Below are 25,908 nucleotides of genomic sequence, written 5' to 3' on the forward strand. Positions count from 1 at the left end.
CTTCAAACTACCAAAGCCATTCACATTGTATCTAATGGGAAGTGTGGAGCCAATTATTGCCATTTTTTTCCAGGAGCATCTATAGTTAAAATTAAGAATGCTATTTCAATGCCTGCTGTAATATCCTGGTTCAATTCCCACCACAGTCTGTAAGGACTTTGTACGTTCTCCCTGTGACGATGTGGGTTTCCTCCGGGTGCTCCAGTTTTCCTCCCACAGTCCAAAGTCGTACCATTAGGGTTGGTGACTTGTGGGTATGATAGGCATGGCAGTACTTGTGGGCCAACCAGCACAATTCTCGCTGATTTGATTTGATGCAAACACTGTATTTTGCTGAATGATTCAATATACTTATGACAAATAAAACTGATCTCAGAATTCCTTCTTTATAAATCTACACATACTTCCTTAAGACTACCTATGAAATCACGCTCATCCACCCGATATAATGTGCCAAGTTACTTTTACGTTCTGCAACATTCAGGCATTCCTCAGCTATAATGCTGTCCAAAAGTCTTAGGTACATATAAATACGTAGTTAAGGTTCTTAAGACCTCTACACAGACCTCTATTTGTCAACGTGGAGCAGAGAGCGAGTTTGTAAATCTGGCGGGAGCAAAAGAAGTTGGGAATGGCAAGGGTGGAGCACTGAGGGAGGGATGTGGGACAGGTGGCAGAGAAGGAATACCAGGGTGCAGGTGTAGACACACCCATCCATAAGATACCAGGCAAGGTCATTTGATTCCAAACAGTTGGTTTACTGATCATTAAAGAATGTCTCCCATTCTTCCCTCCCCTGCTTCCCGTTCCCTCCCCTCTCCCTTCCCCTTCTTTCAACCATGAATTTCCTCTCCCTGCCTCTTCGCCACTCTCAGTCCACGAGAGACCCATATCAAAAACAGGTTTGTCATCACTCAAATCTGTCATTAAATTTGTTTTTTCTTGTGCCGGCAGGACAGTGCAACGCATAAAACTGCTACAGTACTGTGCTAAAGTCTAAGGTATCCTAGATATATGTGCCTAAGACTTTAGCACAAGACTCTATGGGACTTACAGCTTACTTGCAGACCCATGGTAGGTCTGGGAAGTCCAGCACTGGTAACACAGGTAACAAAACTGCCTCTTTGTCCCAACATCAACCGGTCCTGCAGTGGATCAAAACCTGTTCTTTGAATTGCATATTCCTGACGTGTATATTAGAAAGATATAAGTTTTAGAACATAAAACATCGAAAACCTACAGCACGATACAGGTCCTTCGGCCCACAAAGCTGTGCCGAACATGCCCTTACCTTAGAAGTTACCTAGGGTTACCCATAGCCCATGTACCTATCAAGGAGTCTCTTAAAAGACTCTATTGTGTCAGCCTCCACCACCGTTGACGGCAGCCCATTCCACGCATTCACCACTGTCTGCGTGAAAAACTTACCCCTGACATCTCCTCTGTACCTACTCCCCAGCACCTTAAATCTGTGTCCTCTTGTGACAACCATTTCAGCCCTGGGATAAAGCCTCTGACTATCCACACAATCAATTCCTCTCATTATCTTATACACCTCTATCAGGTCACCTCTCATCCTCCGTCGCTCCAAGGAGAAAAGGCCAAGTTCACGCAAACTGTTCTCATAAGGCATGCTCCCCAATCCAGGCAACATCCTTGTGAATCTCCTCTGCACCCTTTCTATGGTTTCCACGTCCCTTGCTGTAGTGAGGCAACTAGAACTGAGCACAGTATTCCACATGGGGTCTGACCAGGGTCCTCTATAGCTACAACATTACCTTTCAGCTCTTAAACTCAATCCCACGATTGATGGAGGCCAATACACCGTACGTCTTCTTAACCACACAGTCAACCTGTGCAGCAGCTTTGAGTGGCCTATGGATTCAGACCCCAAGATCCCGCTGATCCTCTACACTGCTAAGAGTCTTACCATTAATGCTATATTCTGCCATCATATTCGTCCTTTCCAAAATGAATCGCGTCTCACTTATCTGGGTTCATCTCCATCTGCCACTTCTCGGTCCAGTTTTGCATCCTATCAATGTCGTTCTGTAACATCTGACAGCCCTCTACACTATCCACAACACCCCAAACCTTTGTGTCATCAGTAAATTTACTAATCCATCCCTCCACTTCCTCATCCAGGTCATTTATCAAAATCACCAAGAGTAAGGGTCCCAGAACAGATCCCTGAGGCACACCACTGGTCACTGACCCCCATGCAGAATATTACCTGTCTACAACCACTCTTTGCCTTCGGTGAGCAAGCCATTTCTGGATTCAGAAAGTAATGTCCCCTTGGATTCCTTACTTTCTCCATAAGCCTTGCATGGGATACCTTGTCAAATGCATTACTGAAATCCGTTTACACTACCTCCCCTGCTCTACCTTCATCAATGTGTTTTGTTACATCCTAAAGGAATTAAATCAGGCTCGTAAGGCACAACCTGCCTTTGACAAAGCCATGCTGACTATTCCTAACTACATCATGCCTGTAACAAATGTTCATAAATCCTGCCTTTCTGGATCTTCTCCATCAGCTTGCCATCCACTGAAGTAAGACTCACTAGCATATAATTTCCAGTGCTATCTCTACTCTGTTTCTTGAATAAGGGAACAACATCCGCAACCCTCCAATCCTCCGGAACTTCTCCCGTCCCCATTGATGATGCAAAGATTATTGCCAGAGGCTCAGGAATCTCCTCCCTCACCTCCCACAGGAGCCTGGGGTACATCTCATCCAGTCCCGGTGACTTATCCAACTTGATGCTTTCCAAAAGCTCCAGCACATCCTCTTCCTTAATATCTACATGCTCAAGCTTTTCAGTCCACTGTAAGTCATCCCTACAATCGCCAAGATCCTTTTCCGTACTGAATACTGAAGCAAAGTATTCATTAAGTACCTCTGCTATCTCCTCCAGTTCCATACACACTTTGCCACTGTCACACTTAATTGGTCCTATTATCTCACATCTTATTCTCTTACATCCTATCCTCTTCACATACTTGTGGAAGGCCTTGGGGTTTTCCTTAATCCTGTCCACCAAGGCCTTCTGATGGCCCCTTCTGGCCTTCCTAATTTCATTCTTAAGCTCCTTCGTGCTAGCCCTATAACCTTCTAGATATCTATCATTACCTAGTTTTTTGAACCTTTCGTAAGGTCTTCTTTTCTTCTTGACTAGATTTACAACAGCCTTTGTCCAGCACGGTTCCTGTACCCTACCATAAATTCCACCTCATTGGAAATTTTCTATGCAGAACTCCATGCAAATATCCTCTGAACATTTGCCACATTTCTTCCATTTGTTTCCCTGAGAACATCTGTTTCCAATTTATGCTTCTAAGTTCCTGCCTGATAGCTTCATATTTCCCCTTACTCCAATTAAGCGCTTTCCTAACTTGTCTGTTCCTATCCCTCTCCAATGTTATGATAAAGGAGATAGAATTATGATCACTATCTCCAAAATGCTCTCCCACTGAGAAATCTGATACCTGGCTAGGTTCATTTCCCAATACCAGATTAAATACAGCCTCTTCTCTTGTAGACCTATCTACATACTGTGTCAAGAAACCTTCCTGAACACACCTAACAAACTCCACCCTATCTAAACCCCTCATTCAAGGGAGATGTCAATCGATATTTAGGAAATCAAAGTCTCCCACCACAACAACCCTGTTATTATTACACTTTTCCAGAATCTGTCTCACTATCTGCTCCTTGACATCCCTGTTACTATTGGGTGGTCTATAAAAACACCCAGTAGAGTTATTGACCCCTTCCTGTTCCCAACTTCCACCCACAGAGACTCAGCAGACAATCCCTCCATGACTTCCTCCTTTTATGCAGCCGTGACACTATCTCTGATCAACAGTGCCATGCCCCAACCTCTTTTGCCTCCCTCCCTGTCCTTTCTGAAACATCTAAAGCCTGGCACTCGAAGTAACCATTCCTGCCTTGAGCCATCCAAGTCTCTGTAATGGCCACAACATCATAGCTCTAAGTCCTGATCCACACTCTAAGCTCAGCCGCCTTGTTCATAATACTCCTTGCATTACATAGACACATCTCAATCCATCAATCTGAGCGTGACCCTTTTCTATCACCTGCCTATCCTCCCTCTCGCACTATCTCCAAGCTTTCTCTATTTGTGAGCCAACCGCCTCTTCCTCCGTCTCTTCAGTTTGGTTCCCACCCCACTGCAATTCTAGTTTAAACTCCCCCCAGTAGCCTTAGCAAACTTCCCGGTCAGGATATTGGTCCCCCTGGGATTCAAGTGCAACCTGTCCTCTTTGTACAGGTCATGCCTGCCCCAAAAGAGGTCCCAATGATCCAGAAATGTGAATCCCTGCCATCTGCTCCAATCTCTCGGCCACACGTTTATTCCCCACCTCATTCTATTCCTATACTCACTGTCGCATGTCACAGACTGTAATCCTGAGATTACTACACTTGAGGTCCTGCTTCTCAACCTCCTTCCTATCTCCCTGTAGTCTGTTTTCAGGACCACTTCCCTCTTCCTACTTATGTCATTGGTACCAATATGTACCACGACTTCTGGCTGTTCTCCTTCCTACTTCAGGATATCGTGGACACGATCAAAAACGTCTCAGACCCTGGCATCTGTGAGGCAGACTACCACCCACTTTTCTTTCCTGCATCCACAGAATTGCCTGTCTGACCCCCTAACTATGGAGTTCCCTTTCACTGCTGCCATCCTCTTCCTTCCTCTACCCTTCTGTGCCACAGGGCCAGACTCTTCGCCAGAGGCACGGCCACTATTGCTTTCCCCAGGTAGGGTGTCCCCCCAACAGTACTCAAGCAGGAGGACAGCTACAGGGGTAATCTCTAGCATCTGACTCTTGCCCTTTCCTCTCCTGACTGTTACCCACTTATCAGTCTCACGAGGCCCCGGTGTGACTACCTGCCTATAGCTCCTCTCTAACACCTCCTCACTCTCCCTGACCAGACGAAGGTCATCGAGCTGTATCTCCAGTTCCTTAACGCAGTCCCTAAGGAGCTGCAGTTGAACGCACCTGGCACAGGTGTGGCCACCCCAGAGGCTTGGAGTCTCCCAGACTTCCCACATGAGCAATCACCCCATCAGTTCCAGTCAGAAATCTTACATGTCAGTAAGATTATCTCTCATTCTTCTGTTACAAAATGAGTACAGGCCTAATCTGCTCAACCCCTTTCAGCCATCAATCCTTCTACCCAGAAATTAACCAAATCAAAGTCAAAGTTCAAAATAAATGATATTGTCAAAGTACATACATGTCACCATATACAACCCTGAGACTTTTATTTTTGTGGGCACACTCAATAAATCTGTAGAATAATAACAGTAACAGCATCAATGAAAATCCTCCCAACTTGGATGTCAACCAGAGTTCAAAAGTCAACAAATTATAAAAATACAAAAAGAAGAAACAATAATAATAAAAAATATACAATAAATAATGTGAACATCAAATAAAGAGTCCTTGAAAGTGAGTCCATTGGCTGTGAGAACTTTTCAATGATGGGGCAAGTGAAGTTTCCCCTCCGGTTGAAGAGCCTGGTGGATGAGGGGTACTAACTGTTGCTGAACTTGCTGGTGTGAGTCTTGAGGCTCCTGTACCTTCTTCCTGATGGCATCAGTGAGAAGAGATCTTTCCTGAACCACCTGCAGTTCCAGTACAACCATTCATAAATACCTATATAGAGACCAAAACACTACAGATGTGCAGTGGAGAGCATTCTGAATGGATGTATCACAGCCTGATATGGAGGCTTCAATGCATAGAATTAAAAGCGGCTGCAGAAGATGTAGATCGCTCCATCAGAGGCCGAACCCTATCCACTGTCAAGGACAGCTTGAAAAGGCAGAGCGTCAAGAAGGCGGCTTCCATCATTAAGGACCCTCATCATCCAGGGCATGCTCTTCTCATTTCTATCATTGAGGAGGAAGAACAGGAGTCTGAAGGCACCAAGTCAACATTTCAGGAATAGATTCTTCCTCTTGGGCATCAGATTTCTGAATGGTCTATAAAATCATGAAACTACCTCACCAGTCTTCATTTGCACAGTTTAATGTTGTAACTGTTAATAAATTTTATGTCTTGCACTGTACTTCTGGGGCAAAATAACAAATTTCACTTCATCTATCAGTGATGATAAACCTGATTCTAGTCCAGGTACCGTCTTACCAGCACCCTGTAGAGTTGACTCTAAACTTCCCTATACTCCATACCTTATGCAATAATGCCAAAATTCCATTAGCCTCCCATTCATTGGTGGAAAGGTGAATAGTTGTAAATGTTTCTGATTATCAGAGACATTTAAAAAATAATGCGAAAGCGTCTCAGCTTTAACATGCGATGAGACTGTACCCCCAGCCTTATCCTACCAGATTGTTTTGTTCATTTGTATGCCACCTGTAACATCTTTCACTGAGTCTTCACTATATATCAGAGGCAAAACGTGTTGCTTCTGTATCCATGAGGAGAAGGTGGGAAAGAGACATAAGTCAGGTTGGCAGGCCTGATGCAACTTATTTCAGCTTCTTCCTGCCTGAGACTTATGCCTAATTCTCTGCAAATGGGATATTGTTGTACATTAAAATGATAATCTCAATGCAATACATGATTTGAACAGCCAAAATAGGATTGAAAATGAACCTATTTGTCAGCAATCTTTTCGGCATCAGCAAATATCAGGTCTAAAGTTAACCCTTATCTTATAGAGACTGTGTCCATGTGTGGAATTCAGGGGCAATGAGGCTAACGTGTTTGAACATCCACAAAGTGCTGGTGGAATGCAGCAGGCCAGGCAGCATCTATAGAATGATGTACAAACACACTGGAGGCACTCAGCAGGTGGGGCAGCATCCGTTGAAACGAGCAGTCAACTTGATGTGAGGCAACACTTCATTTGTGAGTCTGTTGGGGTAATCTATTGCATCCGGTGCTCCTGGTGCGGCCTCCTCTACATCGGCGAGACCCGACGCAGATTGGGGGAATCATTTTGTCGAGCACCTCCGCTCCGTCCGCCACAACAGACAGGATCTCCCGGTTGCCACTCACTTCAACTCTCCTTCACATTCCCATTCGGATATGTCCATACATGGCCTCCTCTACTGCCATGATGGGGCCAAACTTCGGTTGGAGGACAACATCTCATATACCGTCTGGGTAGTCTCCAGCCCCTTGGTATGAACATCGAATTCTCCAACTTCCAGTAATTCCCTCCCTCTCCCTTCCCCCATCCCACCTTCACTCTGTCTCCTCTTCTAGCTGCCTATCACCTCTCATGACTCTGCCTTCTTCTACTACCCATAGTGCTTTCCCCTTAGATTCCTTCTTCACCTCTCCTGCCTATCCCCTGCCTGCTTCCCCTCCCCTACCCCTATGATCTTTCATCTGATTGGTTACCCCCTCCCCCCACCTTCTTTATAGGGCCCCTGCCCCCTCCTTCTTTAGTCCTGATGAAGGGTCTCGACCCGAAACGTTGACTGCTCGTTTCAACAGATGCTGCCCGACCTGCTGAGATCATCCAGCCTTTTTGTACATCTTGATTTGACCACAGCATCTGCAGTGCACTTTGTATTTAGCATCTATAGGAAGAAGCACAGTCAACGAGATCCTTCGTCAGGACAGAATTTCCAGCATCCGCAGGTTTCCTCATGTTTGAACATCGATGCGTTGAGTGAATGCAACACAGTGGAACTCCACATTAAATTCCTTAGAATCAGATATCAGATTACATTTACTGATCTTTATCAATACTTGAAAAATCATATTTTTATATTTGATATAACTTACAATTGTTATTTGTATGGAATAATGTGGCGCATCTTTAAATACATAGGATTGAAAATATTTAATGTGCTCAAAATATAAGGAGGCATGAAAACCCAAGAAAAGAGATCAATATGTATTTCAAGAATTCTCAATGCATTAAAATCAGATCCTGGATATATTTATAACTGAAAATCTCCCTCGTGATCGAATGTGGGCTGGAAGATTTTCAGCATCTGTCTAAAACAGACGTAGAAGTGGTCATGGCTACTGCTACTAATCACTGTTCAGTCTCTCATTGGCAACTTAATACGCAAAAGCCGCCTTTACATTCCTTAGAGTGGTCCGTGATTTTGATAACCAGTGATCTTGGCAGATAAAATGAAAAATTGGTCTATTCTAATCACGTACTGAGGTAGAGTGAAACTCTTTGTTGTGAATGCCATCCATACAGACGATTTCATTGCAACAATACAATGTGCTAGCACGAGAGAAAATAACAGAAGAATGCAGAATGAAGTGTTGTGGTTACAGTTAGTGACCCGGAGAAGATTGTTTTTGACGGTCAAGCAAAGTTCAGAGTGCGATGGCCCACACACCTCATCAACTCTTGTGATCTTTACACGTTCGTGATGGACATGAAGTGAAGAGTAAGCTATTAATATCTCCAACCAGTAGAGAGGATAACACTGAGGGAAAATAATGGAACGATGTCTTTTATTTGAAGCTATTCCAGAAATAAGGAGAGGAATTATGAAATGGGTAATTTAGAATGTTAAATATTTAATAAATATAACCAATTACGCTAAGGTTTCCAATCCTTAGTAGTTCATATTTCAATGGTTCTATTATTAAAGCTATTATTTTGAAAAGAGATGTTCTGGTGAGTGTCTCATCAAATTACATAAAATATTAAATACCATAGATAAGGTAAACCGAGATTATTGTATCAAAGTAAGACAAGAAAATATAACATAAATGGAAATTAGTATAATGTAAATTTCAAATAAATGCATGGAGAAGCTTTCTTACTCAAGTGCTTAGAAATGTTAATAATGTACTTCCAGTGTGAAAACAGATGCAAAAGCTATGATGCCAGCAAATTCTGGTGATGCTTGAAGTGGTGGACTGACAACCTCTGGAGTCCATAGAGAAGTTTTTTGATAGTGGGAGGGGTTGAGGGCAGAAGTGGGCAATAGAGCAGTGCTGGGGTATGAAGAATTGGATATTGGGTGTTCTGGTCAGGAACAGTGCTAGCTGATCTATTTTGAATGGTACTAAGAGGTCTATAATAAATAGAGCTTTGAGGTTTATTATGAATAATACTGTTGGGCCTATAATGAATGATGCTGTAGAGTCTATAATGAATGATACTGAGCTCTATAATGAATTATACTTGGGTCAATAATGGATGGTTCTATGGGGTGTATAATGAATGGTGCAATGGAGTCTATAATGAATAATGCTCAGGCACTAATAATAAATAGTCTTGTGAGATATGGAATAATTGGTGCTATAGGGTCTCTAATATTGTATATGGTGCTGAGTGGTATCTAATATATGGTGCCATGAGACCTCTAATAATTGGTGGTATAGGGTGCATGATGAATGATGCACTGTGGGATCTATAATGGATGGTGTAGTGGGGGTCTCGAACAATTAGAGAGCTTGTAATGAATGGTGCTGTAAAGTTCATGATGAATGACTCAACGGGTCTCCAGTAATTAGTGTTATAGGGTCTGTAATAAATGGTGCCATAGGAACTATAACGAATGGTGTGATAGGGTCTAATAATTGACATTATAGGATGATAATGAATCGTGCAAAGGGTCTCTCATGAATGGTGATATAGGGTGTATAATGAATGGTGTGCATTCAGTAAGAATGATACAATATGGTCTAAGATGCTAGATCTTTGGGGTTCTAATAAATAGGATTATAGGGTATAGAATGTATAAAGGATACTCTATAGTGGGTGATGTAATGGGACTATGTGTGGTCTGTCGTGAATGGTTCATAATGAAGTGTTGTGATCTCTCTAGAAACCAGCAGATGAGGTGGCCACCTCTCCTTTGTGCCAGATTTCTCTGCGTAAATGCGGCTATCTAAATTAGAAACAATAGTTCTTAGAGAGTTGAACATGTAGATGTCTGATCAAAGTGAAGCTGCAACCATCGAATCCAGGGGGTTCCAACCTTTTTATGCCAATGAGCCTTACCATTAACAGAGGGGTCCATGGACCCCAGGTTGGGAACCTCTTAACTAAGCTGTTAGGACATGTATTGACTCCAGTGACATCGCTGGAGCATGATGTTTAAAGCAAAAGTGTAACCTGACACTACTAACAATGTCTCATTGTGTTTTTTCCAGCATCACCTCATCCTAACATTGTTGGGAAGCCCTGCTTAAAGTTAAAAGTATATGTCAGACCAACAAGTAAGTCACATGTGCTTGAGCATTTTCTTATATCTTCAGTTGATGTGGTTCCTTTAAGTAATTGTTACTAAGCCAATGAGCAAAGTATTGGAAGATTAAAATAGTTGCCATGTTGTAATTTCTTCTTCTCTCACTGTTCTACTGTCATTTTCTTTCACTTTATTTCATCTTCGCTGATTTACCTTGATTAAACAAGTTGGCGAGATATTTTTTATTGGCCACCTACATCAGCAATAACGCGGTGCCTCAGGTAGAGAGGAGTTGGGGCTAAAAGGGGTCGACACTTTTGAAAATGTAGGGCTCAAGTGATCAGATGAACCACATTTATTGGACCTTTACAGTGATAACTGAGGTAATTAAAGATTAGGATTTCAACACTGGATCAGCATTTTGAGATTTCGGTTAAGCTATTATATTCGTTTCCAAAGGGATTGTTTGGAGAATGGCATGAACTATGTAGGAATGAACATGATTCCAATTAAAAATCAATCTGACTGGAAGTGAGTCACTTTAACTGTGCTAATCAGATCTTTCAAAATCTTCACAAACATGAGAAAATCTGCAGATGATGGAAATCTAAAGCAACACACTCTAAGTGCTGGAGGAACTCAGCAGGCCAGGCAGCATCTATGGAGAAGAGTAAATAGTTGTCATTTCTGGCCAAGATCTTTATCAAGTCCCGATGAAGGGTCTCGTCCGGAAACGCTGACTATTTACTCTTTTCCATGGATGCTGCCTGGCCTGCTGAGTTTCTCCAGCATTTGATGTGTTCATTCAAAATTTTGTTTGGCTTTTTTTGACAGCAATACAGCCAAAATAAGATAAAGAAAAACTTGATCTGGTTTGGGACGTATTCATGGATTACTTCCATGGCACCAGGATCAGAGTTAGGGGAATAGTTACAGTCGATATTAAATGACATAAACCGTTGATACAGGAATGTATGTCGTACTTCAAATATGCTGTCGTCTAGCATCGGTAACTTCATCCAGCATATATTTATTTTGGAGGACTGTTAGGGGTCACTGGTGCACATCCTGAATTGACGCTAATCTTATTGGATGTAAAAGCCCCCTATGAGCTAGTCATGTCTGGGGTTGGTGAAGTGACTCAGTCAACCTTTGTTAAGGTTAATTTGAGTGGCTTTTTGGGCCTAGACACTGGACTTAAGATGGGAAGTTAAGGTGGGTCTTCCTCAAATATCAATTAGGCTAGAAGAAGGGAATACAAATATGAAAATCATCAATTATTGGATACACAGTTAGGTTAAATTTTGGGATAAAAGAAGGCAAACACATCAGGATAAATTTTGCTGTTCCAGGGGCAAGGATGTGGATCTATGGGAGGGCAATAAATAGAAGGAAGATATTGGTTTAAGACCTAGCTCCTATATCAGAACCAGTTTAGGAAATGTTTTACATCAAGATCCAGTTATAAAGTGAAACTTCCAGTATTGGCCTCTCACTCGTGTGAAGTTTGTGGTTTAAGTGAAATTAAATTATTTAAGCCTGTGAGTGTTGCTTGAGGCTGAGCGTTATAGCTTAGGAGCTCAACATTAAACCAAAGCAAATCACACATCCATACCATCTTATTAATGAAAGAAAAGGTCCTTTAGACAGTAACTTCCACCATTACACTGGAAACGTTTAATTCTTTTTCCCTTTATGTCTTAACATTTTTTTTGACGGCTGCAGTTTTCTTCAGTAAAAGGGGACTTTAAAAGGATCCCTCTGTGCTCACTAACCCTACGCTTTGAAAATCACCCTCACACTGACACATAGCTACTGTTTCTATTTCTGTCGTAGACAGTTGTATGGAAGCAGTAGGGGTGAATGAAGGTGATTTCGATGTAAACAACAGTTCAGTTGAAGCTTCAGGTCAGTAATATCACAGTGCCTCATCTTTCTGTCACCTCTGCCTTCCTTCCATTTCCCCTAATCTTTCTCTCGGCATGTCACACCCAGGGTTATTGCATACCTCAAAGCTTTCTGAGCCACTCGTTCAGATGGAACATTAAATTTGAAGTACAAATTATGAACATGATACCAAAAGGGGATGTTGGGAGAGAATGAAAATGAGATATAATTATCATTGTATGTATTATTTTATAACCTAAAATTTCAACAATAAGGGACAATAATTCCTGATTCTCTCTGAAGGCAACAAAATAAAGCAATAATCCTGGTTGTACTTGCATCAATCTAATCATCTGGATTAGATATATTATAATCTTTTTACTCCTCTAACCAACCATGTCTAATAACAGAATACAGTAAGACTTGGTTGCCAAGTATCTTTATTGTATTCTGTAATTATTATGAGGTTTGGCTGTTAGTAGAGCTTTAAGGTGTCTTATTTTCACAGCAAATTTATCTTACTTCAGAAACTATATATCTGATTTTTGATATATCAGCCAACATCTGATTCACTGATGTGACATTTGTCTTGTGCAACTAAACATTTCAATCCTACCAAGGAAATATGTAACTGTTGCTTTGAAATTATATGGTTATTAGTGTGCATTGTTCTTATTGGAACTTTTTTGTGTGGAGATATTAAAATTAATGGATAAGGATATTAAATGATGGGACTGTAAAGCAAATGTTAATAGCTGCAATGTGTAAACTCTCTAACAAATGGGCTCAATGGCAGGGTCTGAAGGCTCTCCAACCTTGACTGGGCTGTGTGGGAGAGAATGAGGAATCTCCTAATCCTTGACTGATCTGTATGGAGAATGGTGTCTCGCACTATACTGTTGCTGCAAAGCAACAAATTTCTTGACATATGTCAATTCTGATTCCAAATGGGCTCAGTGAGAGAGTGTGCAGGCTCTTTATTTACACAGTCAGTTTGTGTGGGGCAGTGTATGACACTCTGACTTTTGATCAATTTGAGAATGTGAGGACACTCTTAACTCTCAACAAGGTGGTTTGGGTCTGGAACCTTTAAACCTCAATAGAAGGGTCTGTGAAGCTCTGTGCTTTATCAAAGGGAGAGTGTGAGGGACCTCTAACCCTCCACAACGCTCAATAAACAAGCCAGAGGGCCATCTAATATTGTGGTTTGGGAAAGGGTTTAGACCTTCTAACTTTCAATTAGCCTTATTGTTGTATGAGGTTCCTTTAAACCTTGGCCAGATAATTTGGCACTGATCTTCAAATTGTGGCTGAGAGCATTGATTTATGTAATATTAATGGTGAAGTTTTTACTTGTGTAAGATTATAGAAATGTAAAAAGTAATGGAACAAACTTGACCCCCACTCACCCAGGGTTACTGGGCACCTCCAGGTATATGGAAAGTTTGGCTTATAGAAGAGTTAATCTGACATCTCCATTCATTGACTAGGCATCTTGGGTGTATATCATGGGGTCCCCCAACTGTGTCTAATTTACCGTGTGAATTGAACTCCACCAACATCTCCAACAAGGCTTCTTTACTAAGGGTGAGAAAGCACGATTGGGGTACAAAACAATTTGACCCTGACCCATCATTCAGTAACATCACAGATGATCCTGTACCTTGCCCACTTTACTGGTCCCACGTCCCTTCAATTCCCTTCATGTTCAAAAATTGTTCTCCAAAGCGATCACTCCCGATGAATATGGAAGCCAAATCTTTTGCTCTTAATGGGATGTAAGCTGAAGATTATCGGAGTTTATTCCAATCAGACAAATTTTCTGTATCTTTCTTCTGAGTTCATCTCCCCATGGAATTGGAATTATGAGCCAATCATGTTACACAGGTGAATGTCACCCAAAGAAATGCGCAAGTCTATGTCAGAAACAATTTTATTAGATGGGTTTAAATCTCAGTTGGTATTCCCCATCTGCACACTTTTTATTGCTCTCTTGGCTCACGTGGCCTTGTGGAGTGGCGCTGTGACGAACAGTCAGGAGGAGGTGGTTTCAGCACCTACAGTGTACTGATTGCACTGAGCCCGGCTTTCAGCTAGGTTTATCCCAGGCTCTGCAAGCTGCTGGGGACACAAGAGACTCCAGATGATAAGATGATAGAATCTGGAACAGCACACAGGATGACTGAGAAACTCAGCAGGTCAGGCAACATCAATGGAAGGAAGTGGACAGTTGATATTTCACGGTGAGACCCTTTCTATGGAACACCTTAATGTTCAGGCGTCCCATTTAGCACCAATGGCCATTTCGACCTGTGTGACTCCCAGTTCCATTTCCCATTCAGTTCAGCCGAAGGGTCTCGACCCAGAACTTAAGACCATAAGACATAAGAGAAGAATTAGGCCATTTGGCCCATCATGGCTGACCCATTTCCCTCTCAACCCCATTCTCTGCCTTCTCCCTGTAACCTTCACACCCTGACTTATCCAGAATCGATCAATATCTGCCTTAAATACACCCAATGATTTGGCCTCCACAGCCATCTGTGTTAATGAATTCCTCAGATTCACCCTCTGGCTAAAAAAATTCCTCATCTCCATTCTAAATGGATGTCTCTCTACTCTGAGGTTGTATCCCCTGGCCCCAGACTCCAAGCTATAGGAAACATCCTCTCTATGTCTTCTACATTCAATACATTTCATTCTTCTAAATTCCAGCTAGTACAGGCCCAGCACCATCAAATGTTCCTCATATGAACAGCCTTTCATTCCCTGAATCATTTTTGTGAAACTGCTTTGAACCCTTTCCAGTGTCTTTAGATAAGGGGCCCAAAACTGCTCACTATACTTCAGCTGGGGCCTCACCAGTGCCTCAGCATTACATTTTTGTTTTTATATTGTGGTCCTCTCAACCTGCAAGTTTAGGGAATTTTTAGGAAATCCTGCATGTCTGATTATTGAATTTTCTCCCCATTTAGAAAATCGTCTAAGCTTTTATTCCTTCTACCAAAGTGCATGACAGTGTATTCCATCTGTGACTTCTTTGCCCATTCTTCTAATCTGTGCAAGTCCTTCTGCAGCCTCCCTGTTTCCTCAACACTACCTGCCCCTCCACCTATCTTCATATCATCCACACACTTGGCCACAAAGCTATTAATTCAAATCATTGACATACAATGTAAAAAGAAGTAGTCCAAACCCTGACCTCTACAGAACACCAGCAGCTGATCAGTAAAGGCTCCCTTTATTCTCACTCTTTGCCTCCAGCCAATCAGCCAATGCTCTGTCCATGCTACTATCTTTCCTATAATTCCATGGTGTCCACACTTGCTTTTAGAATACTTCTTCCTTGTTGGGATATATCTCTACTGCTCCTTCCAAATTGTTCCCAGAAACTCCAGCCATTGCAGCTGTGCTGTCATCCCTGCTAGTGTCCCCTTCCAATCAATTGGCCAGCTCCTCTCTCATGCCTCTGTAATTCCCTTTGCTCCATTGTAATATTGATACACTTGACTTTAGCTTCTCCCTCTCAAAGTACAGTGTGTATTCCATCATATTATGATCGCTGCCTCCTCAGGGTTCCTTCAGCTTACCTTAAGCTTCCAAATCAAATCTGATTCATTACACAACACCCGATTCAGAATAGCTGATCCTCTAGTGGGCTCAATCATAAGCCTTTCTAAAAAGCCATCTTGTAGGCATTCTATAAATTCTGTCTCGTAGGATCCAAAATCAGCACCAATTGCATTTCCAAATCTGCATGCATATTGAAATTCCCCATGACTATCATAACATTATCATTTTGATATGCACTATCGATCTCCCATTGTAATTTGTAGCTTACATCGTGGCTACTGTTCGAAGGCCTATATATTAACTCCCATCCGTGCATTTTTACCCTTGAAGTTCCTTAACTCTACCTACAACTATTCTACCTCTTCCAGTCCTATGTCACCTCTTTCGAAGGATTTGATTTCATTTTTTACCAACAGATCCATGCCACCCCCTCTCCCCATCTGCCTGTCCTTTCAATACAATATAAATCCTTGGATGTTAAGCTCCCAACTATAATCTTCCTTCAGCTAAGACTCAGTGATGCCCAAAACGACATACCTGCCAATCTCTAACTGCATAAATAGATACTGAGTTCACTCAATTATAACACCTTTAGTCCTGTGTTTGTCAGCCTTTTTGATTTTGTCCTGTTACACTGCTACTCATTCTACTGGCTACAATTTTGTTCTGTCATCTGCCTGTCCTTCTTGACAATCTCGCTACATATTGCATCTACTTGTATACCAACTGCCCCAACTCAGCCCTATCACTCAATTTCCTATCCCCCCGCCAAATTAGTTTAAATCCTCTCGAACAGTTCTAGTGAGGACCGCAAGGTTATTGGTCCCCCTCAGGTTCAGGTGTAATCTGTCTCTTTTGTTCAGGTTATAGCTTGCCTAGAAGAGAACCCAGTGATCCAGAAATCTGAAACCCTGCCCCCTGCACCGGTTCCTCAGCCATGCATTCATCCATCAAATCATCCTATTCTTAACCTCAATGGCGCAAAGCACAGGCAGCATTCCAGGGGTTACTAACATGCGGGTCTTGCTTCTCAGCTTTCTACCTAGCTCCCTAAATTCACTCTTCAGGACCTCCTCCCTTTTCCTACCTATGTCATTGGTGCCATTATGTACCAAGACTTTTGACTGCTCAGCCTCTCCCTTTAGAACGTTGTGGACACAATCTGAGACATCCCTGACCCTGGAAGCTGGGAGGCAACGAAGCATCCAAGTGTCTCTATCGCATCCACTGAAGCTCATGTCTACTTGTCTAACCATGGAATCTGCTATCACTATAGCAATCCTCTTCTCCCCCCCCCCCCCCACTTTCCCTTCTGAGCCACATTATCAGACTCAGTGCCAGAGACCAGCACTACTGAGTTTCTCCAGTATCTTGTGTGTTCCTGCTTTGCTGCTGTTTGCTGTTGGTCACTAGGTAAGTTTCAACAACTTTTGATGGAGCAGGAAAGTTTTTCCTTTATCACATTTAGCATTGCCAACAAGGCTAATTCAAAATTGCCGTTGATGGATGATATGACACCATGTTTTAATGCATGACAGTACTGTACCAATGCTACAGGGTAGAGTGACTTTCTTTGGTGAAGCTTAGTCATTATTCCATTCTAACCATCGGTGGTTGTTCTACTCGGGATTCAAGTACAATTTCACGGAATTGGGGACAACAATCCAATCAGCCACAATCTTATTAAATTTTGGCACAGGCTCAAGGGATTGAATAGCCAATCCATGCCAATAATTTCTTATATTTCTTCTCTAAGCTTTCCTGTGAAAATAATTCTGTCTCCCATAAAATGTTCGTAAAACTTTAACTTTTATTCTTTGCTTGCATGATCTAATACGACCAATGAAAAATCTCATTAGGAATCCTCAGATGTAAATTATAAATGTTTTCCATCATTTGCGGTACAACTTTTGTAACACTAACTACCAGACAATCGGGTCCATGCAGGAAGATACACCGCCAACTTCTCTTAATCTGTCAACGGAATTTCCTGAATCTCTGCATGAAAATTGAATTGTGTCAAAGGTTGGCAAATTTGAAATAACTTCATAAACCACAGTTGCCAATCTGAGATGCTATCTCCCATGAGTCCTTACATTAAAATTAAAATGGCCTCTAACCTCTACAAAGCACCAGGACCATCTGAAAAATTTTATTTGAAAAAAGAAACAGATTTCTGACTTATTTTAAACCCTAAACTTTTGGATAAAACCTTTTTTATATTACTATAAATATTTTTAACATGTACCATACTGTAATTGCTAAACCTCATGGAGCCTAATCTCTCATTATACATTGAAAAGTGCTCTAGGAATCTGGCTTAATGATGCCTCATGAACAGAGGAAGCTGACACTAATTTGCTCACTAGTTAAATGCTTGCAGAGAGTTATCAATAACCAGTGACATTTTTAATAACATTTAACTTTTGCCGGATAATGAGATAAAGGTGAATGATTGAGTGGGTGCTTCTCTGGAAGAGGGGAATAGAGAGCTTATTAAAACAGGAGCCAAAAGAATGGTTCTTTAATCAACTCAACCGCCCTCCAGCCCCCTCACCAGTAATGGAGACTGTTCCATTGACACTACAGTCAAGGCAAATTTCTACAAATGTACCGTGGTGAGCATTCGAACTGGCTGCATCACTGCCAGGTATGGAAGGGGCCACTGCGCAGGTTCGGAAAAAGCTACAGAAAGTTGAAAACCCAGCCAGATCCATCATGGGCGCCAGCTTCCAGAACATCAAGCGCATCTTCAAAGGGCAATGCCTCAGAAAGGTGGCTCCATCATTAAGGGTCACACCAGGTCAGGACATGCCCTCTTCTCTTTGCTACCAGCAAGGAGAAGATAGAGGAGTCTGAAGACTCACACTCAACATTTTAGGCACGGCATCTTCCCCTCTGACATCAAATTTCTAAACAGACAATGAACCCATGAAAAGTACCTCACTTTTTTTTTTGCTCTTTTTGCACTACTCATTTAATTTAAATACTGTGAATTCAGTTAACTGGGATACATCAGACATTTTGGGCCAATTAAGCAGCTGCTCCAAATAGGTGAAGTTTCATGGAAATAGTTAAAAATGTATAAAAAAGACAAGTTCCCATTTACCTGAGTTACAAATTATGCACGAAAATTATAAATGAAGTACAGAATAAATGAAAACACTACCAACACTACTATAATATGTTAAAACTATGTATTAGCTCCTAATGATTATCTATGGAGAAATTTGTCCAGTGTACACTGCCGTGTTCTTTTGATTGACTGTAAATGAACAAAATCACTGCAGATATGGACTGCTTACATACAATGAATTTGATAATTGCATCGTCCAAATCTTCATTTTCATTGCAACATCCAAGATGATTGTTGATACCTTCAAATTCTTTGGAGTTCCCAGCTTACTGAAGGAATGAAATTGTTTCATTTTCACTCCTGGCCATCTCTGGCATCTCAAAGCCCAAATGCTTGAAACTGCAGTGAGCAGAACGGTTCTGAGTTGTCTTATTGCTTATTTCTTGCCAACTATCAGTGACAAAAATCAGTGCTTTGTGAATAGAAACAACTGATGCTAATTAGAGAATGTTGGGCAGCAGTCTCCTCCTGTCCCAATTAAAATCAATGTCCCAAATAAATTAAGAGAATCCTGCCTATTTTCATGATAAGTTCTTGTTCTTTAATATTTGTCCCAAATAAGGGGCTGCCCCGATTAACTGATGGCCCAATTAATTAGAAACAACTATATATATATATATATATTGCTTATTGTGATTGATAGGTTTTTTAAAAAAAATGTATTGCAGAACTGCTGCTGCAAAACAACAGATTTCATGTCATAGGCCAGTGATACTAAACCTGATTCTGAAGGCTGCAGCTTGGTTTATTCAACTTACCCAACTACTTGGCCATCTCAAGGGTACAGCCTTAATTGCTCTAACATTGGCAATCATTTCTTCAGCTTTCAAGATAGAAACATCTGGAATTACCTCTGTAAATCCTTCTACCCATTTTTTCTCCTTTTAAGACTCTACTTAAAGCCTATCCCCTTGACCAATTTTCAGGCACCTTTCCTGTTACCTCCTCCAGTACTTTTGGTCTCATGTCTGGAAGAGCCTGATAGCATCTTTCTATTTCAGATGTACTTTATGAATGGAGGTTGTTTGTCTCAAAGCTGTAGCTTGCTGGTGTAATACATCACTTGGTTGACAGTGGCAGGCAAATATCTATCTCACTTGAGAGTGTATTGCTGCCAAATGTAGTGTCTGGGGGCCCACTGAAGTTTTGGAGAGGAACAAGTTTGGCAGTCATGAGCCCTATCACAAGGTCTGATGGGGAAGTGGGCTTGACTGCAGGCTAGACTGCATTAAATAGATCTAGTTGTCTGAAGATTGCCCACAATGACAGCCACTGGGACAGCATTGATTTCTTCCACAGGAGATTAAGGTCTTTAATGAACATTTGATATGACCATGGCTTCTTGCTGAGGACCACAGTGTCATATTTCCAGGGTGTGAAATGATTTGGATGTGGCTGTTGTCGAATGCTTTTCCTGCTATAGGTACATTTTCAATTGCAGAGGTTCTGCAGATGCTGGAAATCCAGAGCATCACACAAAATGCAGGAGGAACTCAGCAGCTCAGGCAGCAGCTATGGCGGGGAATAAATTGTCGATGACTTGGGCCAAGACCCTTCAGCAGTCATCCCAAATGCTCCTTCTGCACTTTAAGTGATCATGTCGCGAGATTCCCAGGAGTCAGTATGGACATACCTTCAGGGAGCCAGGGAGGATTTGACCATGTCCTTTAATCTATTCCTTTGCCTGGTAAATCTGTTCCTATAGAGCTCAGAATAGGGTGTCAGTTTCAAAGGCTTATCAACCACAATTGGACATTGTGGTTGATAAGCCCACTCTATATCTGCAAACTAGAAGATGATAGCTTGAGAAAGAACTTTGTTTACTGATTTCAAATTACTTAGGAAAATAATGTGAAGGTTGTGTTTGCCTTATCATCCCATCTAGCTGTTGGGAGATGGAATCCCGGAAGCATGTTGGAGGGCCAGTAGATCTTTGCTCCATGCCTGAGCTCTTGATCCTCAAATACCCTTTGCCTCAATCAGCTGCTATTGTTGTAGGGGTCATAAGGTGCTTCACACTCTATATTTTGAAATTCCCTGATGTGAATTCTCTGAGTTGCAGTTAATTGATTCTAGTTCATAGATTTAGAATCTGGGTAAACACTGAAGAAGTATATTGCTGTCTTTTCTGAGCCAGAGAATGAATGACATGACTGGACTTATTGGAAGCTGCAATCTGTAGCATTTACACCAACTTCACCAATCTGGATGCCTCCGCTGAAAACACTTTGCCATTCTGCAATGCAGAGTTTGTAAGCTGTGCTAACACAGAAGTGTGGCCCAGTAAGGTGACAGTAACTATGAGTGAAGGATTGTCAGATGCTTGTCTCTAACTAGAACCTACCCATATGTAGGGAAGCTGAAAATGTCCATGGTCAGATGCTCTCCAGCACTCAGGGCAGCATGGTTGTGTGGCAATTAATGCAAAACTTTACAGCATTGGATGTAAGAGCAGGGTTTCTGTTCCTGATGCTGTCTGTAAGAAGTTTGTAGGTCCTCCGCATGACCCAGTGGGTTTCATTCCACATTCCATAGATGTACGGGTTAGTTAGTTAGTTGTGGTCAATGCGATGATGGTGCCAGAAGCAAGCTGACATCTGCTGGCTGCCCAGCACAATCCTCGCTGATTGGACTTGATGCAAATGATGCATTCCACTATATGTTTCAATGTATATGTAACAAATAAAGCTAATCATTGGATCTTTTTATCTTTTCAAAGTAAGCAGTGCAGAACTTTATCTGCAACATCTATGACATTGGACTTCTAGCCAATTCTAGCCATTGCCAGTTGGGCATTGTTGGGCACCTGAATGGTGAAGCAGTAGGTCTAGAATAAGAGCAAGGGTTGGAGGGACCTCTATGGAAGCTCTGCTTTTCTAAACTTGCATGAATGGATTTCACAATGAATAGAGTTGAAGATCGTACTTTGTTCAATTGCAAAGAAGATGTACTGGACAAAAGGGAAAGTAATGTGCTCATGATATTTGGGTGAGAAAGAATGGAGGATAGTCCAGGTGAATAACAAATGCTAATATGTGGTGGCTATGCCAATTGGTTTCAAAGATTCAAAGTACATTTATTATCAAAGTATGTATACATTGTACAACCCTGAGAATCCATGGTGTATCCAAAGCAATATAGTTGTAGAAAAGTATCACTCAATTAATATCCTTTCTGTGGTTTGGCACGCTATTAGGGCAGACTACTAGAAAGTTAACATTGTACCTTTGCCTAGAATCATGGATAATGTTGCCACTGGGTCCAAAATTTGCATAAAATGCACTATTGAAGTGTCTAGCCAAAGATCTGCATAGAAGAGGACTTTTAGTTGAAAAGATTGTAGTGGACACTCCTCCACAGGTTCCAGATTTCTACTACAGTTGAAACAAATGATGTCTTTATAGCACAGCCTACAGGAAAAGCAGCCAGAGCATTTTAAAGTAGTTCATTGCATATGAAGGACTTTGTGATGTGATTAAAGCACCATATAAATGCAAAGCCTTTTCTTTAATTTGTTCCATTAACTGTTACATTTCGCACATTAAAATCACAGGGAAGAATTAAAGGAGATGCATTGCTAAGAGTGATTACTTTTTATTTCCTCTCTTTTCCAGATGATTCTATATACGAGTCACCTGAACCGTATCACAATAACGACGGAATCACGACCTTTAGGATTTCTTGGTTCATCCTGGCAGTGACCCTCATCCTGTTATTCCTAACATCATAGCACCCAGAGAAAGCGGGAGAAAAAAAGAAATTATTTCTATCTGAGGGACCGCAACCAAAATGGAGACGGCAAGAGATTGACATGGGTCCTCCAGAAGAGACTCCATTTTCTGAGACACTTTGCCGTTAAGACAAATAATTTGAGGAACAGACATGCTCTATTACTGCTTTGTGAGACTGGGAATTCTCATTTTCTTGTGAAGCACTGCCTTGGGCCCACTGGGGTTTGATATAAAGTACATCAAAATTGGAACAAATATCTCTATGGAGGTGTCCAGACGCAAACTTTCTCAAATGGAATCTATATTGGTGCAATCGTTTGTTCCACTGGTAGGTCAAGACTCATGACAGGAGAAGCATCTGGGAGTGTTCCGACCTTCAAAGTCCCTTTAAACATGACTTCTTGACACACTGTTCTACAAAAGCAGCCACAAGTCTAGTTGCTCATTCTTCTGTTTGTTCCTTTTTTAAATTTCTTTTTGCCTTGAATTTTCAAGAGGGGTTTGTTCAGTCTTTCTGACAGTTTTGGGGGGGGGGGGAGAAGTTCTGTGAGGAGGAATGGGGTCATGTGGATAAAATAAATCAGCCACCAGTAGAAACCTGGAAATCCCCTTTTGCCTTACGTGGGGAAGATGGGACTCTGAGTCTCTTGGCCAATGTTACCGACAGCAAAAGTGACATTGGGCAAGATCAATGGTTGAACTCTAAAAGCTGCATTAAAATGTTTTCTACCCAGTCAGATCAGTCTTCAAAATTTCAAAGTGCTTTGATCTGTTAATAAGATTTCTTACTCTAATTGGAAATATTCCTCACGGTTTCAACACATGGCCCCTTCCACCATCTCCCCAACATCTGTAGACTGTCATCAAACCCCATGCTATTCAGGAATACAGCTTATTATATCATCTCCAATACTGTAACTATTGAGAGGCATCAATTATTTTTAGCAACACTAAGATTTTTTTTTCTCTCTCAGTGATGATTGTTATGACATTCATGGCATTAATACTCCTCCCCAGTAAATAGTGGGGTTTACTGGTGACCTCATATGACAAGAGAATCATGTTGAAACAACTGAGCCAGAGTATAAGTCAATGCCTCCAGGGCCCCTGCAGATTCATGGACACCTTAATGACACAAGATCGGCTTCAGTAAAGTCATCTCTGAAACTTAAACAATAGTCCAGATGTAAGATATTCACATGTGCATTTTAAAATGTGTACTACTTGTAACAAAAAAAATAAGCGAAGGCATTGCCTTAAAGACAAAAATGATGGAATTCTCAGAAGATGGAAAGGTTTAGTTGGTTATGGGAATCAAGACATCTTTGGAGTGAAAGATCAGTGGCTTTCTTTGGGTACTGTACAAGCTAAAGTTATTGGAATATGGAAGACCTCTCCTTACTGTTCTATTTCCCCATCATCTTAGTGTTTTTAAATGTGATTAAATAATTCACTGAGCTAGCTCTGTGTCTCTAATGCAACAGGTACATATGCATAGCAATTATATTCTGGGACTGGTATCCATTGCCTTGGACTTCTGAACTGAAGCAACGAGATTAAATCCCAATTTAAATTCTAGTAATTAAGTAAATCTGAAATTAAAAATCTAGTGCAAGTAATGATGATTATGAGACGTAAAATACCACAGATGCTGGGAATCTGAAATTAGAATCTGGAAGCACTCTGCAGGTCAGTCAGCATTTGTAAAGAGAGAGACATTACAATTCAAAACTGATGAGTTTTCATCAGTTCTGAGGTAGAGTGATCATGAGATTGTTGTTAAAAACTCATCTGGTTCAGTAAGGGAAGGACACCTGCTATCCTCATCCATCCATCTCTCCAGATCCACCAATATAGGTGATACTTAACTCCCTACACACTTCAGTGGCAAATACAGATGGACAATAATTGCCGACAATGTCTTTGTCCTGTGAATGAATAAACAATTGCATGTGTGACATACTCTCACATATAGGTGTCAGGTCTGTCAATGTTGTGTGTGACTCTCACTCTGATGCACACAGAAGAAATTAGAGGGTGTAGGTAATTCAATGACAGAATTCTCAATCTTCTTGCCCAAAGTGGGTTTTCCTGTAGTGTGGGGGAACTGGACTCCAGTGCTTAGTGTTGTACAGAAAATGAAATAATCTCTGATGTTGGAAGAGGGTGCTGTCTGCACAGAGAGGATTGTAAGGCAAGATAGCAGAACATATGTGTTTTCTTTTAATTTAGCTTGCATTAGGGAGGTGTTACTTCAAGCTTTTGATTTTTAAATGTTGGATGAGGTTTACTTTCTCCTAGACTTGTTATCTTTATATTGCATTCCTGTTAATCAGTAAGCAATCTTTGGATAGTTTTGTTGTCAATCTCACCAGTGATGAAATTGGTATGGCATCCCGTCCTCAGGTCAAAGAGTGAAATTTTCATAAATTACAAGCAGTTGTTCAAAGTGTTAGAAACCTGGGAGAGCTACCTTAGTGAATTTCAAATTTCAAAGTAAGGTTATTATCGAAATACATATACGTCATCATATGCCACCTTGAGATTTACTTTCTTGCAGGCATTCACAGTAGAACAAAGAAATACAATAGAAAATGAAACACTGCACACAAAGACTGACAAACACCCAATGTGCTAAAGAAGACAAACTATGTAAACACACACAAAAATAATAATAATAATAATAAAAGAAAGTAAGTAAATAGATAATATTGAGAACATGAGTTGTAGAGACTTGAAAGTAAGTCCATAGGTTGTGGAATCAGCCCAGTGTTGAGGTGAGTAGAGAAGCAATTTTGTTTTTTTTTAAAAGGACATTACGGAGTAAAAGGTGATAGGTAATAATGTTCAAACTATGATCAATAGTGGAAATTTTCATTGAATGAAATCTGTATTTTAATGTCAGAATTGAGAGATGGAAATGTTGTCATTAAAAGAGTTTCTTCAAAAGCTCATTTCAAATCCTTCATATGCTAGAACTCTTACTATATTAACGTTGCTTGCAGACTTCTGAGAAGTCCTGTTGACTAAAAGAGTCAAGTTTTCCCTGTGTGGGGATAGTTCATCCACCACACGTTGGATGCTCAAAACAACTCTATGTAGAATAAAGGTGATTGACCTCATTTCTTGACAATGCAGACAAGAGGTGCATAAATTATGGATGACCTAAGTTGGGGGGGGGGGGTGGTGGTATCAATGACACCTGCAGAACGTCTGGAGGCACAGTAGGAAGTTCCAAGATGATGTTGGATACAAAGCTGAAAAAGACTGCCTGCAGGCCACTCTCTTGTAGTCCAAGTACTTATTTCCTTACTGCCCATTATGCCGTTGAAGTTTAGGGCTGCCATGAAGGTCCTCCATCTCTGGCAGTCTTCAGCGCTTCCTTCATCATGCCTATAGC

The 25,908-nt window shown here is 41.2% G+C and overlaps 1 protein-coding gene across 2 annotated transcripts in view; it reads left to right on the forward strand.

Annotated features, from left to right (window-relative positions):
* Positions 1-25,510, forward strand: part of LOC132406051 (ephrin-A5-like) — a 428,645-nt gene extending 403,135 nt beyond the window's left edge. The window contains exons 3-5 of one of the 2 annotated variants that reach the window (XM_059991231.1): positions 10,147-10,212; positions 12,018-12,089; positions 22,392-25,510. In XM_059991231.1, coding sequence (XP_059847214.1) covers positions 10,147-10,212; positions 12,018-12,089; positions 22,392-22,507 — 254 coding nt within the window. In that variant the 3' untranslated portion in view covers positions 22,508-25,510. The remainder of the gene's footprint in view (positions 1-10,146; positions 10,213-12,017; positions 12,090-22,391) is intronic. The other variant, XM_059991232.1, reaches the window with a different exon arrangement.
* The last annotated feature ends 398 nt before the right edge of the window (positions 25,511-25,908 follow it).

This window comes from Hypanus sabinus, chromosome 16 (assembly GCF_030144855.1).
Source record: "Hypanus sabinus isolate sHypSab1 chromosome 16, sHypSab1.hap1, whole genome shotgun sequence".
NCBI classification, from domain to species: Eukaryota; Metazoa; Chordata; class Chondrichthyes; order Myliobatiformes; family Dasyatidae; genus Hypanus; species Hypanus sabinus.